Consider the following 16,530-nt stretch of genomic DNA (forward strand, 5'->3'; position numbering starts at 1 on the left):
TCAATTTCAACATCATTCAGACAGCACATTGAACAAATCTGCTTCTCTTCTTCTAGACTAACATACCGTCCAGTTCCAACAGTAAGTAGAGAAATGAAAGATGACAGCTTTTACTTCATTTTTTTTACAAACATTTATGTGTAGACAAGCTGCAGAGATGCAAGCTGCATTGTTCAAATACGTCCCAGAGTACCTTGCATCTACCTGGACAGTAAAAAAGTGAATCAACTTGCTTACTGAACTTCCTATTTTGCACGCTGTAAACATAATGGTGACACTGGATAACATACTGCCCTCCCAGCATTCATGTATCTTCAGGATGCATAGTGGTCATTTCTGCAGACCAGCATGTATTGTTGAGCACTATCGATGCTATATGGCTGCATTCATATGTGAGGTTAAGTTCCTTTCCTGGGCAAACAAAGATATTTAGCCACTGTTAACTCTGGTAACTCATTACCTGGACAGTGACCTATAGTGCATCGTCAGTGCTATATAGACTACAGAAGGTTTGCTCAGGGTCGGCACGTTACGCTGCACTCAATGTCATGAAGATTTTACTCAGAAACACTTGGTTATGAGCGTTAGTGACTGTCATTCCACAAAAATGGAAAAGAAAACTTGGCATGCGGTATCGTTAGATGATACGGCAGATGGTCGAGATAATTTATGCCACATATCCACATCATAATCCTGTGGTTTGTCTCAGTTTTCACCAGTCTGTCACATGAAAAGAACTAAACGAGCGAATGCGCCAGAGTCTGTTTGAACCGTGCAAACAGATCAGGTGTGAATCCAGCCTGAGACACCTCAGTCGACTACATTTGCACGTTTGAAGATCCTCGTCTTCATCGCGGGCAGATGGCTCAGTCCATTTGCCTCTGGATGACTGCTCATTGGTGCGAGCACAACACTTACTCACTGAGAATTTCCTGGATACGAACTAAAGACGGGGCTGTGATTTTAAAAATCTCCTTCTGGGTGTTCTCTGACGTTTCAGTGCCATATTAATAATCAGTATTTTATTATTCATACAGATAGGGCTGCAACTATTTTGATTATCAATTAATCTGCTGATTATTTCCTCTATTAATTGCTTCCCCAGGTGACGTCTTCAGATATCTTGTTTTGTCTTGTTTATTATCATGTCTAAAAAATAAAAGTACACATTTGACAAGATGAAAACACCAAAGAAGTATGTGTGAATTGCCAGTTTTTGTTGTAACAATCTGGTAATTAAGCTTCTATAATCAGTTTTAGTGCAACGTACAACTGAACTACATCCACCAGGGCTGCAACTAACTATTATTTTCATTATCCATTGTTTTCCCAGTTAATCAATTGGCTGTTCGGTCTCTAAAAGGTCAGAAAATGGTGAGAAATGTTAATATGCAACCTAAAATGTCTTGTTTTGTCCCGCTCAATAACTCACAACCCTTAAACACAACCGCAACCTTTTCATTTCTGCCAGGTCTGTTCCTCTAGATGACACTAAATCTTCTATGCTGGTCCTTTAAGGTTCAAGAAGCAGATTGGAGGCTGCAAAGATCTGGCTGTAATATTTAATTATCTCAAAGAGAGAGAGAGAGAGAGAGGATATCCTTAGTAGGAGTAGGATATCCATACCAGTGACTTAGCAGCAGGTTTTATTTCACTATGCACTGTGTGTTAGAGCTTAACACCACCAGTGGCTATCACTTTCTGTTCCTGTCATGTAACACAACAGTAATTTGTCTGTTTTTGATCTCTTAAACTTTCCAACCTCTGATCCAACAAATTGCTCAGGCTAAATGGCTTTTCGCCAAGGAAGCTCTTACCCTTACTCTTACTGAAGAACATAACTTAATAACACATTCTGCTAACGGTTGAAACCACATAACAGCTCCGATCGTTTGTACTTTCCACCTTAACTCATTTAGAGCCGCAACGATTAATTAATTAGTTGCCAAATATTAAATGAATCGATTTGTTTTGAGGCATTTTGAAGAAGAAAACTGCCAAATTCTCTGATTCCAGCTTCTCAGATGAGAATATTTTCTGGATTCTTTAGTCTTCTATGACAGTAAACTGGATATTTTTGGGTTGCGGACTGTTGGTCGGGACAAAACAAGACATTTGAGGGCGTCACCTTCGCCTTTGGGAAACAGTGATGGACATTTTTCAACATTTTCTGGGATTTTATGGACCAAACAACTAATCGAATTAAGCACTTTCTCACTTACAGCCCAGTCTACAGCTTGATAATTAAACCCTGATGTGTCAAAACATGTAAACACTGCTAAATTTCAGAGAGCGTTTGTTGTCATGAACCACGTTTCCCTCTGTGGTTTATGCTGTCAATCATCATCAGTGATCTGACAGGTCACAACATTCCCATCACATGTGTCAACACCTCTTCTTGTGCTGACTACGTAGAAATCAATGGACTGATCCCAACTCTTGGGAACAATGTGTTTCCGAGGACGGCGACATATATGTGCACATATATTCAGATGCTCCACATCAGACTCAGGTGACGAGTCAAGTCAATATAAAGTCATCTCAGGGCACTTTTCACACAGAGCAGGTCTAGATCGTACTTTAATGTGCAGAGACCCAACATTCCCCCATGAGCGAACAGTTGGCGACAGCAGTAAAGGAAAAACTCGGGAAGAAACCTCGAGCAGAAGCGCGCTCTAGGTGGGCGACCATCTGCCGAAAGACGCCTGCTTTGTTTATCCCTTCAGCTAAAAACTAACAGTTGCTGTTTGCAACATACCACAAGCTCAGTGCCAAGATGTTAGTAGCTAGTCGTAGCTAGTTTGTTTTTTAACATCTTGGGACCATGTTGGAAATAAATGTTTTCACTTTAACATGTTATCATTTGGATTTTGTTTTTGTGTCTGTAATCCATAAATAAATCATATTCTATCATATCATATCATGTTTGCTAGACTTATCACGACTACTGCGGGCAAGCCCATGAAAGTACCTCACATTTGTTGGTATCTCTTCCTGAAAAGTGAGGAAATCTAAAGCTACTCTTCATGTCATGTTTCATTAAGTTCTTTCAGCGGAAAAGATTTGATTAGAGCGTGAGCTACTGACCCAGAGAGGACTCGGGTTATGTGAGTGCAGACTCCGGAGAACAGCATAATCCCACCCCCAAAGTCCATATTTTAGTGATGTAGCTTCATTTCTAGGTCAGGAAATATCCCAGTGAATTAAGCTGCACAGAGCTGACTCATAAAAACTGTATCCCTTCAAAAAAGGGAAACACATGGACTGCAGTCACTGTACAGGCAGCCAGCTGGCTAAGACCATACTACTTTAAATGCAAAATGGCAGATTTAAATCCAACAAGGGTGAACGGGTTTGGTTTTTAATTACGGGCGTTACAAGGTAATATTAAACAATTGGACAATTTTGCAAACGCCAACAAAACAGAACTGGATTTACAGTTTCAGTGTGAATCTGAATAAAGAGCTACGACATTCCATAATGACATAGATTTCACTAATTTATCAAAACCACAAGTGGAGTTTTGTGCACTTACAACATGCTTCACAGTAATTGACTAAAATGGAAGACCGCACCTCTCTTTTTAACCATACCTCTCCGAAAATACCCTCACCAACCAGTGGAAAATATATATAAACACATCACAACAATTTGGTTCAAACCACTGCTCAATGAGACTATTGTTTCAAATCAGTTATTTTGGTAAAAGTTTTTATATTTTGGGAAAATATGTTCTGAGACGTGCAGAAACGTGTGTATCTGTAAACTTGTAGATGTGTGTTATTCTGTAATTATAAATGGTAAATGATAGAAATTATTGATAAATAGTCAGACACAAGTGCCGAGACTAAAACGAATGGTTTAATCTGGAAACTGTCACTTATATAGCAAGATGTTTCAGGTTTTAGTGGCGCAGCTTCACTATTTCTAAGACATTATTAAAAAAAGACACATTTGGCAGGGAAATATAAAATGGGCAAATATGCACAAATGGTTTGCATGCAATTTAACAGTAAAACTGCAGGGCTGGAGTGGATTATTTTACATATTATCCTGTTATTACTATATTTATTAGTCTTATGAAGCGGTTAAACCACACACAGACAAAAGTGGACTTTTAGAGAGCAGATACTGTCAGTGGTCTGGAAGCAGCCCTCCAGCTGGGACCTGCAGCCACCTCAGTGAAATGAGTGGGAGGTCACAGTAGAAACCACTAGAAGCCATTCAAACCAGTTCACACACACCAGCCAGGCACTGATCATTATTGTAAGCCACAAATCAATTATCCTAAGAGGTTTTATTCCACCTCTATGACAGCAGTTGACATAGTTTGTGGTTGGATTTCTTTATATTTTAAGGTCTTTTCTGTATTTTGTCTGTATACAGTTTCCCAGCCTATTAAATGTGGATAAACTGCTCGCTATTTAAACTTGAATATGGATGTTTTTAGCCTCCACTTCATCACTGATAACAGGCCCCACTTTCACTTTTATTAACAGCCCACTACCACGTTGCGTGTTATCTCCACAGGAACAGATAGCTAACCCAGCGTTACATACAAGCTGGTGAAAGCCAACTAAAATCCTAATTAAGTTCGGGTTAAGTTGCCGTGTGGGTATTCCAAGGTGCTGTATTTATTCAGCGACTTGGCACAAAGCCGGTAAATGGAGGTCACACATGGTATGATAGCTGTTGCTATAGGGGCGGTGCGGTTAGCTAGCCATATTCATATACATTACGTATGTGTTTAAAGGGGAGGTTATTTTGTCTATAGGTAAGATACTGGCTTCTTGTGAGAAGATGGTGTTAAGTTAAGTAGTAATTGTGAGCTATTTAATGCTGTTTTAATACAGGTTTTGTGACGGTTGGCGCATACATCCGCTAGCGGCAAGTGTATGCGTCATGACTCGCCATAAACGCTAGCTGTAACATCACATCATGGAGCCGGGCAGCTTATTGCGCGATGACAGCACTTGGGGAAAAAAACCTACTTGTCACTGGCTGCTTCACCGCTGACTCCATCCTTCTTCAGCTGTTCAGCGTCCAGCTCCACGGCGCCTTCGGTTTTCGCGCAGTATGAGCGGAATGGCGCGGCGCAGAGCGCGGTGCGTTGCGCGGCGGCATGGAGAACCTTCAGTTGAGTGGACGCGGCTCTGAAATCAACGGAGGCGGTGCCGAAGCAGCAGCGGTGGGTCGGTAACCAGGTCTTCTGTATAGAGCCGGGCAAGGGACGCTTGAGGGTGGCTTCAAACAACTCCTTCAGCACTGTCGAGAACCTAAAATGTAACATCTCAATCCTGTCAGGCAGTTAGAGAGAAAGTCTTGGGTCCAGATATTTCCAGTAGCGACTACAGGCTCCCTAAGAAAATTGTCCAACCACTGCGACTGTCTGAGAGGCGATGACTCACAAACCGGCGCGCGGCCAAAAATAAATAGAGGCGCAAGTTCACGCCCCCTCCGCTCCTATTGGTGGAAACGAGGTTATATCCGCATTCAAAGATAATATATGACGCTCTCCTATTGGCTATTGGACACATGCCTGTCAATTCCTGTTTAGAGGACGAACGAACCGCTTCACACATACCTGTCTAGTCTGTTTATAATTGTGGCTTATTAATGACAGTAACGTCAACCTTTGACTATAATCAGATCCTGTATTAAGCTAATTATTCTCATTTTTACTCTATTTTCCACTCATTTTTTATTTATCATAAAAAATGATATATTATTTATATTGTTTTATTGTTTTATTTAACCTTTATTTAAGCAGGAAAAGTCTGATTGAGGCTAAAAATCTCTTTTACAAGAGCGTCCTCTCTCTCTCTCTCTCTCTCTCTCTCTCTCTCTCTCTCTCTCTCTCTCTCTCTCTCTCTCTCTCTCTCTCTCATATATATAATTTACAGTGAAAAGAATAAGTCATCAACATCAGGGGTCAAACATGGGTAATCTGCGGCACGATGTGTCTTTCCTCCATGTCATCATCTATTTGTTTATATAATTTCATCATTCTTCTTCTTCTTCTTCTTTGTCTTCTTCTTATTATTATGATTATTATTGCTGTCACACCCTTTGCAGACTGATAAACAGGCTTTTTGTTTAAATCTTTTTTTCCCTCAAATTTGCACCTAACATTCATTATTTTATAGTTTGCTGTTTAAATCGGTAGTCTGCACACAATTTAGTGATAATTTAATCTCCTCACACCATAGTGTAATTAAAAGTGCCATCAATTATTATTATTATTATTATTATTATTATTATTATTATTATTATTATTATTATTATATAGCACATGAATAAAAGAGTAAGACATATACAGCTTGACATTTTATTCATTATCATATCTTTATTAAACATATATGTACTTTTATATGTTATTTTATACTGTTGTGACTTTATAATATTATAAATAACTTTCTGTGGGACTTCTGACCCACAAGTGTTGACAGTTTTCATTTTACAGCATTCACATGTGTAGTGTACATTAATCTTCATTAGAGCTGCAACGATTGGCCGGTGAATAGACAATTAATCTCCAAGTATTTTGATCGATTAATCATTTTGAGTCATTTTTTTTAAAAGAAAAAATGATAAATACTCTGCTTCCAGCTTCTTAAATTTGAATATTTTCCGGTTTCTTTAGTCCTCTATGACAGTAAACTGAATATCTTTATGTTGTGGACAAAACTATACATCTTAGGTTGCACCTCGGGAACATTGATCAATACGTTTCACCATTTTCGGACATTTTACAGACCAAAAAAATAATCAATTAATCGAGAAAATAATAAACAGATTAATCAATAATGAAAATTATCATTTGTTGCATTCCTTATCTTCATTTTTACGTCAGTCACTAATTATTATAAATATTCTTAGTTTAATGCCCTGAGTTTAGTCTGTCAGGCAGAGTTTATACTCTGGGTGAGCGGTACCTCCCCCAGCAAGCTTCTCCAGTCCAATGAGCAATCGTTAAAAGAGGGCCATGTTCATTGAGCGGACCAGATATACTAGAGGAGGTGGGATTTGTAGGCACCAGGAAGCAGAAAACCCTGACAGTCTGCACTCAGGGCCACAAACTCAACTATAGCTACAGTTCTCCACGTCCTCCAGTGCTCCAGTGTGTTGAAACGTCATTTTCAGAAGTTGCCACGCATACACAGCGGCATGATGTCGAAGTTGGTGATCTGCACACTGTGGCTCTTTGTATGTTCACAGCTCAGTTTGTGGTCCGTTTGGGCGACAGCAGACGAGCAGGACGGCGAGGTCAAGATCGAGGTTTTATTCAAGCCTGAGCAATGCGACAAGCAGAGCAAAAGAGGAGATCTGATGAATGTTCATTATGATGGGTTCCTTGCCAAAGATGGTTCCCAGTTCTACTGCAGGTTGGTTGTATGAGAAAAGAAAAAAAAACTCTTAAAAACTTAACAGAAAATCTTTGCAAGCCACTTTGATATATTAAAAGTCTACATGCAAATATAACACGTAGTTTTTTTTGTACTTTCTTCTGTAAATGCAGTGATTGATTGATTGATTGATTGCAGCTTATATGCATGGGCATTCTGTGTGAGTCATAAAATTGTGAAGCCCTTTTGTATGTTCAAAATCTATAATCTTAAAAGCCTATTTCAACTATTTTAGCTGAATCCATGGAGCCAAATCATATCTGCCCTGCAAATCCCAATGATGTGAAGGCTGATTGATTGATTGATAGCATGTTGTGTCTATTTGTGCTTTTTTTCTGTTTCAGTCGATCTGACAAAGCCGGGCACCCTCAGTGGTTTGTTCTGGGTGTTGGACAAGTCATCAAGGGCCTTGACGTTGGGATGATGGATATGTGTCCAGGAGAGAAGAGAAAGATAACTGTTCCACCTGTACTGGCTTTTGGAGAAAAAGGCAAAGGTAATCATATGTAACAGACTGATTTTTGCCCACAGGAATCACAAAAGAACATTTTTTTTAAAGGATAGGCCTAATGTGGTTTTAAGGTTTTCATTAAGTGCAACTCATCTGCACTTCATTTTAAGAATGATGAAACAACTTCATGGATTTCATTTTTCAATCAGTGCTTGACTCATTCATGCAACTATTCTGTGACTGTAGTCTGTAACCGTGGTTTACACATGGTGGATAAACCACTGAATTACACAAAATTACATTATATCAGAAGGGTCCTCAAACAATTTCGTACTGTACTTCTATAAAGTTGAAGGACAGATTTAAAAAAATAAGTTTAAAATTGATGCAGCAGAAGCTGAAATACCCTGATGTTCAGTCCCTAGTTTGGGTCAAACTCTAAAAATACTGGATCCTTCATTTCCCGTAATGCAAATAGATATCATCTATTGCTGTGCCACATTCATATCATATTTTAATTATGAGATTCTGACATGTAAATAGCGGCTACATCAACATTTAAGTCGTAATTATTAGTAAACTCAGATTTTTCTGAAAACTCTGATATATCCGACTCGCCGCTTCTTAAGCAAAGAAGGCTGCTTTACATCATCCAAAATGGAGATTAAACCCACATTTACTGAACATGTTGTTATATTTTCAGTGCACAGTATTTTTAAGCCTCACTCGACCTCACTCTGTCATCATACAACATCTTGCATTGACCTGTGACGTGAACCTTCATAAGCTGTAAACATGCCTTTTGCATCTCATGAATTAGACCATAGACTGTAAAAAATAATGGAAGTAGCCACCGTGACGCCTTGAGTTTGGCATTTTGGCTGTCGCCATCTTGGATTTTTGGAGCCAGAAGTTACCATATTTGGACGAGAGGGTGACCCCTAACACTAGCAGCTAGCTGCTAGCTTGGTTAGCGAGTGCATTTACAGTCTATGGTTAACTGTGATAATGCTAATGCTAATTTTCGCTAGATAACAACAGGCTTAAAGCTATAAAAACAAAATCACCATCACATCACCAGGGTTGTTATTATATCTTAGACCTGACACAGTTTCTCCAGAACCACAGAAGATGTTAAACTGCAAACTGTTTTCACTGGCTGAGTAGTAAACATACCTTTATGTGTAAAATGGACAGAAGTAACACAAGTTTCACCTGCATTACACTGCAATCATAACATGTAGTTGTTGTTCTCTCTGGTGGATATCCTGTTTCAAGCAAGTTGATTTTCATGTTTTAGTAAAATAAATGTAGTCAGTGACCAGTATAGCTCAGCAGTAGTAGTATGCATGTTGTGATTAATGAGTTATAAACAAAAAATCCTTTTATATACTCTTTCAAACTGACCAACTGTATTGTATGATATTGTTTCTGTACTGAAAGAGCTGCCTTTACGCTGTCTTGTCTTCTTTTCACAGCTCTTTAGCTGAAAGGGCATCACATCCCTGGCAGTGTTTGCTACCCATCCCCCCCCCATGGCATGTACTGTAAGCATGTACGGAGGTTTTAAGGTGTCTACTTCCTGTCACTCTTTTCTCGCATGCACAGGAGCACTTTTAAGGTACTAACAGCCGAGCGGTGTTTCACCTTCAACTACTATCGTCTGTAAACCTCTTCACGTTGGTGTGTGATGGTCTGACAGTGTTATAATCTAGAGATTCTTCATTTCAGTGTACTCTGATTTCTCTCTTTGTCTGTGGAGGAAATGGGGTTTGCTGAGTGTGCATGTTGCCCCCTGCACCAGTTTATATCCAGTCAAAACCCTCCCAGGCTGAAAGCTGCTGAATGTAAACTCACTGTTGACCAGCTGCAATGAAGCCACCCTGTTCTTTCTTACTCAGTCAATAAATATTAACAGCTTTAATTGCATGTTGCTCTAGTTAGAATAGTCCCTCTTCTTGCTGGATAAACATGTTGTATCTCTTACAGGCTTTTACATTTTGTAGATTTGTGTTCTTGAAGACAAATCACTGCTCAGAAAAGGCTATGTGTAGTTAATAGTGAAGTCACCACTTCTTTTACTCATATGTTTATGTAGTTAGTAGCTATTTTCACGGTGGTCCTGATGTGCAAAACACAACAACAAAACTGAAAATACAACATTTTCAAAAACACACAACAAACCAAGACAACAACAGTTCAGGAAATGCATCAACAAGCATGACAACAAAACAGAAAACACAACATTTTACATATGTAAAAATGTGAAATTTGTTCTGTTTTCATAAACGTTGTTTCTTGAATGTTATGTTCTTCTTTCTGTTGTTGTGTTTTCTGATTTATTTATTTATTTATTTTAATTTTCTAAAATGTTATGTGTTGTGTTTTGCATCTCACAGCCTCTGTATATTTTGTTCAGTTCATCACAAAGTCTGAAAATGTCATTGAACCACCAACCAATGAAAGTAAATAATGTTTCTGTTGAAATGCAACAACTGCTTTCCTTCCTGAAATATTGTCCAACCAACTTCACTATTCCAGCCTATAAGGTGGAGCAATTTAAACATGATCGGTAATTATAAGTAATGATTATCCTATTATTAAAGTTACTACAAGGAACTTTTAACTGGTTATGAAACAGTCTTATGATATGACCTACATAAGCAAACAAGACCATCAGTGAGAAGATTTGCTATTTCTATATAGTTATTCTAAATGTGCGATGAAAAAATTTACGGTACGCAGACCAGAAGAGCCTTTGTTTACATTACATATAGCATTGTAGCATGAGAGAGTACAAAGACGTTACTAGGACCTCCGCACAGCCCCGCAGGAAGGTGCCACATTGCCGGATTAGGTGTGAATGCATCCTTACATGTAACCTCCACCAAAGTTTACTTTAGTTCATCATCGTCATATTAGAATTATTAATCTTATATAGCCACAAATAGATGCGTTACTTCATTGCTATGCATCCTGCAAACAGCTGTGTTTAAAAAAGAAAAAAGTATTTAAAAATAAGTAGCGTCTTTCTTTCACTCATGCGCTAGCCAAGATCTTTACGACACGAGGCGGTGGTGCTCATGGGAAATGCAGTCTTCATTCCGGGAAAACACAATCAACACAAAATGAAAGTTCCTTGTAGACACTTTAATGCATGTGGTCTATTTAAATCTTGATATTCTGTTGTTTTCCCGGTACTGAAACAGGTCCAGTACCACCCAATGCCACGGTGGTGTTTGAGGTGGAGCTCTACTCCGTGTCCAGGGGACCACGCACCATGGAGGCTTTCGGAGAGATAGACATCGATAAGGACAGAAGTCTCACAAAGGCCGAGGTAAGTTTCAAGTATGAAAAAAGGCTGAAAGGGTTTGTTTTATGGTAATAATTATAGTTGGATTAATATGCCAGGGGGTTATTTACAGGGCAAAAATGAGCTGTAAGCCCCCAATTAATCCTTTTACCTTTGGTTGTCTGTGCAATGTGGACAGTTTTTCTATTTGAGGATAATCTCTTGCCACTGATGTGCTGTGTGGTAATTAAACACATTCATTTACATTAACATTCATTTTCATATAAAGGTCAAGCACAAAACTGTAATAATGAAAGTCTTAAAAGTAGAGTTTGACCTTAAAGAAACAGTTTGACATTATGGGAAACTTTTTTTTGCTTTCTTTCCACTAGATAGATGAGAAGATCAATACCACGCTTTTATGTGAGAGTGGTATCAATCGTCTCATCTAACTCTTACTATTTCTTTATGTCCCTTATCTTGTCAGTAAGTGCTTTAGTTGTGGATATTTTCAACAAATGTTCAGTTAAATTAGCACAAACCAGCTGATACACAGTAAGTCTGGATCCCAGCTGGTAATCTAAAAGCTTTTCCCTAAAAATATGTTTCTCCATCACAGTATGTCTCCATCTGAATTTTATGTCAGAGAAGAAACTAACAACCCTCTCTGATTTTTTTTTTTTTTTTTTTTTTTTTTTTTTGGGGACATATTTTCTAATTGCAGGCTGACTAAGAATGAAAGAATTCAACTCAAAGTATCTTATCTGGTTGCCTCATAAACAGTGAAGGTCATCCTTGTTTCTAATCTCATTATCTCACATCATAAACACTGAATGAAGGTTACAAGAAAGGCTATAAATCACTTTACCTCTAATTTATTAACGGCATTTAGGTCTTTACAGCAGCTTAAAAACAAAACAAAGAATCATATCGATACTACAAACCAGTATTTTAACATAACCCCAGAATTCATGAGTTGAGTCTAATAACGTTGTAATAACCTAAAAATAAAGAATGTTGACAGTGTTGCTTTATTTTCAGGTAAAAGAATACTTGAAGAAGGAGTATGAAAAAGGAGGGAAGCCCCGCGACGAGGCTTTCTATCAGAAGATTATGGATGATATATTCCGCAGGAACGACGACGACAAAGACGGACTGATCAGCGCAAACGAGTATAATATTTATAAGCATGATGAGCTCTAGTCTAGTTCACGGTGGTCATTTTGTAGTTTTAAGTACTTTATTCAGTCAGTGAGAAAAAGGGAACAGGTGAAGAATCGAAAGGAAAAATCCACCCTCAGATGTTTTTTTCCACTGTTAGATGTCAACTTTACTCTTTCAGTCTACCTACTTTACATCAACATGCCTCATCACTTCCTCTTTAGTTGGGGTTTCCCTCTTTTCCCAGAATGCCTTTTGACAACCGCTGCACACACTCTGGTCTGTTGAAGCTACTGTGGGAGTAGAAATGGAAACATCTGCCTCTTCTTTAATGTTTTTCCCCCTGTATGATTTTTCAACTTCAGTTCAATGTGGCCTATCTGGAGAGAAATCTTTAGATGATTTATAGTTTAAACAACTTCTTATTTATCTTATACCAGCCCTTTATGCAGCTCCTCAGTTCAGCCTCTGTCTCTAACAGGCTGTTTTAGCTCCTGTCTCTTTAAGGCCCGCCTCCTGATGAGCTCACTCTGTTCTGATTGGTTAGCTTCACGAAGCTTCCATCCGCTCCGGATGCTATGTAAACAAACTATAGTAGCAGGATTTCACTTCTTTTTCTTGTTTTTTACTCAACAAATCAACTTCTCAAATACATGCGTACATGTTCAGGCCAAGATATGAGAGTGGAACAACCTTAGCAACAACCTTAGCAACAAGCTTAGACATTTGGGTATGCGTGACCAATTTGACATCATCATGAGGAGGAAGTAGAGGTAACTTTGCTAACTGATCATTCAGAGCAGACTGAAGCCCTGGCTTTTGACTTGCGGGGAGCATTTTTACATATGTTCACCTCAAGTTTTGGAACTTTGACCATGTTTAACATCCGACATCATGACAGTATAAAAATAACAAAATCACAAAAAGCACCCCTTTAAAGGGGTCAATGCCTAAACCTTAACATTTGTACTGCTGATGATTGTAACTGAAAAAACACTTAAATGCGACCAGAAATGTTGGGGAAATGGCTGTTTTTTAAGAAAGTGTTGAAGAGTTTGTGGGTGGATATTTTCCTTTAAAGATCTGACAGGAAACAACCACATTGAGGTTCTTTGAGTCCCAAAGACGACTTTCCAAAAAAGCACAATGGACTCTCATTTTTTAATACAAATACAATTAAACTTTGCAAGGAAGAACATCCGTAACACCCGAGCAAACATTTACTTTTATGCAAATACCACTAAATTTTAGCGTTTTTAAATGTTTTATTCCTATTTGTTATTAGTTTTGTCTATCGGTGTGTCTCAGATACCCGAGTTGCAGCCCGTAGAACAAACAACATGATTGCACAATGTTGTTGAATCAGTGGTTTTGAAAACTGTACCATGACTGTCATGTGAGAACTGAGAGAAAACAGCTGCAACTTTTTCACCGTCCTGTGAAATTTCTGCCCTCTGTTCTGCAAAATCACACCAGTGATTCAGCTCCTTCACACAGAGGTGACTGCAAAGTGTTTGTAAGACTATACAGATACGATTTTTCCAATTGAAAAGTGTAAAAGAAATGAAACGTGGCTGAAATGGGTGAAGTTTGAATATAATTGATAAAAAAGAAAATGCACATGTATTGTTGTGGTTGACATGTTTACAAGTTTTGTGTACATCTTAATGTGGTCACGATCATGATTGTCATTGTATTTTTGTATTTAGTAACAGAATAAATAAGCCATAATGTCATTCAGCTTTCTCTCCTCGGTTGCAACCGTTGATTCATGGACTTTTTACCACGATGAGAAAAAAGAGAGAGAAGCTATAAGTAGGCTAAAGATAAGAGTGTGTTTTTGAAGTTAACCTCCAGTTTAGGTGGATGTAACTGACACGAGAGGACAGAGCTGATAAGACAAATGCTTTTAGTGTTTTTCAGAGTACAGTGATTGATTTCTTGACCTGAACTCATGTTCTTATGTCAATGTTTACTCTGTATGTTCCTTAATAAATGCATTTTGTTTTGTCATCATGCAGAAATAGTTGCCCGTTCATACACCAACCATTAGAGGATACTGTTCAGCAGTAACAGAGGAAAGATGCGTCTGCTGTACAGAGATTGGACACAAAGGTTATAGGATGGTTTAAGCGTATAACGTTAATTTCTCAGATAGTAGCGGAGAGGTCTAAGAAAGTCTTTGTCTGTCCTTTAAAGGGGAAACTTAAAAAGGTGAAATACTTTTGTCACCATGACAAAAAATAAATATTTGATTGGTTTCTTGTTAACGAGGGAATATAAACCAGTCATTTTTACTTTTTCTAGCCACAGTATTGTCTGAGTATCTTTCTAGTTTTAACGATATATGGATATTATATTATAATATCATGTAAAGAGAAAATTTGGTTTTAATGAGATTCATTTTGTGAAATAATGAGAAATCTTTGGGATATAACAAAATAAAAGTGATAAAACAAGAAACATTTCTTGATAAAACAATAATTAGTATTTGGTAGTAATGAGAGACTATCATTATAATGTGAATATGTAACACAACATCATGGTGGCAGCAACACACAGCCGAACTTTCAACACTGGTTTTATTGTTAAGATTTTAGTCCTTTTTCCATCTGAGACTCGTTGACCAACAAGGGGTCACAAACCGCAGTGAACTGTAGCGTTAGTGGTGTCTTGTTGGGTTCTCAGGCTTTTCTTTCATTCACAGAAGGAAGAACTTTAAATGTAATTCTCTTGTAGTAGACGGGACAGTAAAACTTTGGTTTTATTTCCAGACTGGATGTGCGTTATGTTTTCATGTTGTCAAAATGAGCAGTAAATACAAATTTCCCTCTTCAGCCTACCACTTACATTTACAACGGGACGGGTTACTGTGTAAAATCAGACGTGCGTTCAGGGTGTAAAGGAGCAACAATACAACAGAAAAATCGCCATAAATAACATTTATCACCCTCAGATGTTCAATTCAGATATGTATAAACCCAAATAAATGTCCTATTTAGGAAAAGAAAGGAAATGATCAAATGATGAATACAACAACATGTCTTTTTGTGACATTTTGACATTTCTAAGGAATTTGCACACCTTGTGCAACTTGTACTAAACTAGAACTGAACCTTCAAGAATAACTATACAAATACAAACAAACATCACAAAACTTAGGCAACCACCTGAGGCAATACAGGAGCTGTGTTCATGCATGTTGCAGAAATCCTTTGATTACAATCTCAAAATGTGAATAGTTATTTTGTGTAAAGTCATGTAACATCGGTATGAAATAGTCAGATGTCTTGTAGAAAGACAATATGTGAGATGTGCAGGAGAAGAGGGGATCCTTGATTCCTTGGGAGAAGAGGACGAGGCTTTTTCCTTGTGAGAGATCTCTTTGAGACTCTCTTTAATTTTAGTTTTTTGTATTTGACTATTTTTGTAGTTTTAGATCACTTGCTTTGTAAAACCAAATAAAACTGGTTTGTAGTTTTTATACACTTCAACCAAAGTTCCTGACTCGTGCTCATCTCTGCGGTTCTCTGGTGCGCCTTTAAAGTAAGAAAAGACGCCTCCCTCGGGATAAGCTGACAGTAGTTTTTGAAATTGATGAGATTAAAAATTTACAGACTCTTATTAAGATAAAAAATTAGTGCCGTTTACTAAATAATAGAGTAGTAATGGTTCAGGTTCAGTGACTAAAGTTAATATATAGTCACATATGTGTCAGAGGTAGGGTTTCAATACAATATTAAGTTGAGGGTTTATAATTAGGAGTCTAATTGGCTAGACTGTTAGGGCTAGGGCCTAAAGAGTGGGCCTCGTCCAGTGATGTCCTGTTAGTAGGCCATCCTGGACTACTTTCAAACCTCCAACACCTATTGCACCTACACATTTCGTTGGCGGGACATACTTGACTATATAGGCCCTTTGGTAGTGGTTCAACAACAGCTGGTGATTATAGAAGCTGAATTCTGGTTCCCTAAGCAAGGCCAGGTTGGTCGTGCGTCTGTAGATTTTGGGAACTACGTTCGACACCTCGGTCAAAGGTAGAGGACAGCCGTCTGTGTCGGGTATCGGTTATCTGTAGGACAGAAACCACTTCAGTAGGAAAAGCACAAATAATACAACTAATAAAAGGTCAGAATGTCTGCTGTGAAAAAGGTCAGTTTACAGCCTCAAACACCTTCGTACAATTGTCACAGTGGAAAAGCTTCCTATATGTGGACATT

General features: G+C 38.2%; 2 protein-coding genes across 3 annotated transcripts in view; one reads left to right on the plus strand and one right to left on the minus strand.

The window, feature by feature from the left end:
• glsb (glutaminase b) overlaps nt 1-5,415 on the minus strand; it is a 49,473-nt gene extending 44,058 nt beyond the window's left edge. For both annotated transcript variants that reach the window (XM_067602970.1, XM_067602972.1), the window contains exon 1: nt 4,992-5,415. In XM_067602970.1, coding sequence (XP_067459071.1) covers nt 4,992-5,290 — 299 coding nt within the window. In that variant the 5' untranslated portion in view covers nt 5,291-5,415. The remainder of the gene's footprint in view (nt 1-4,991) is intronic.
• A 1,622-nt stretch (nt 5,416-7,037) lies between these two features.
• On the plus strand, nt 7,038-14,326 carry fkbp7 (FKBP prolyl isomerase 7). The gene is made up of 4 exons (XM_067602982.1): nt 7,038-7,385; nt 7,751-7,902; nt 11,067-11,194; nt 12,191-14,326. Exons 1-4 carry the CDS (start codon nt 7,168-7,170, stop codon nt 12,350-12,352), a joined length of 660 nt encoding a protein of 219 aa, XP_067459083.1. The 5' UTR covers nt 7,038-7,167; the 3' UTR covers nt 12,353-14,326.
• Nucleotides 14,327-16,530: the final 2,204 nt, after the last annotated feature.

Source organism: Thunnus thynnus, chromosome 11, assembly GCF_963924715.1.
Source record: "Thunnus thynnus chromosome 11, fThuThy2.1, whole genome shotgun sequence".
Taxonomy (NCBI): Eukaryota; Metazoa; Chordata; class Actinopteri; order Scombriformes; family Scombridae; genus Thunnus; species Thunnus thynnus.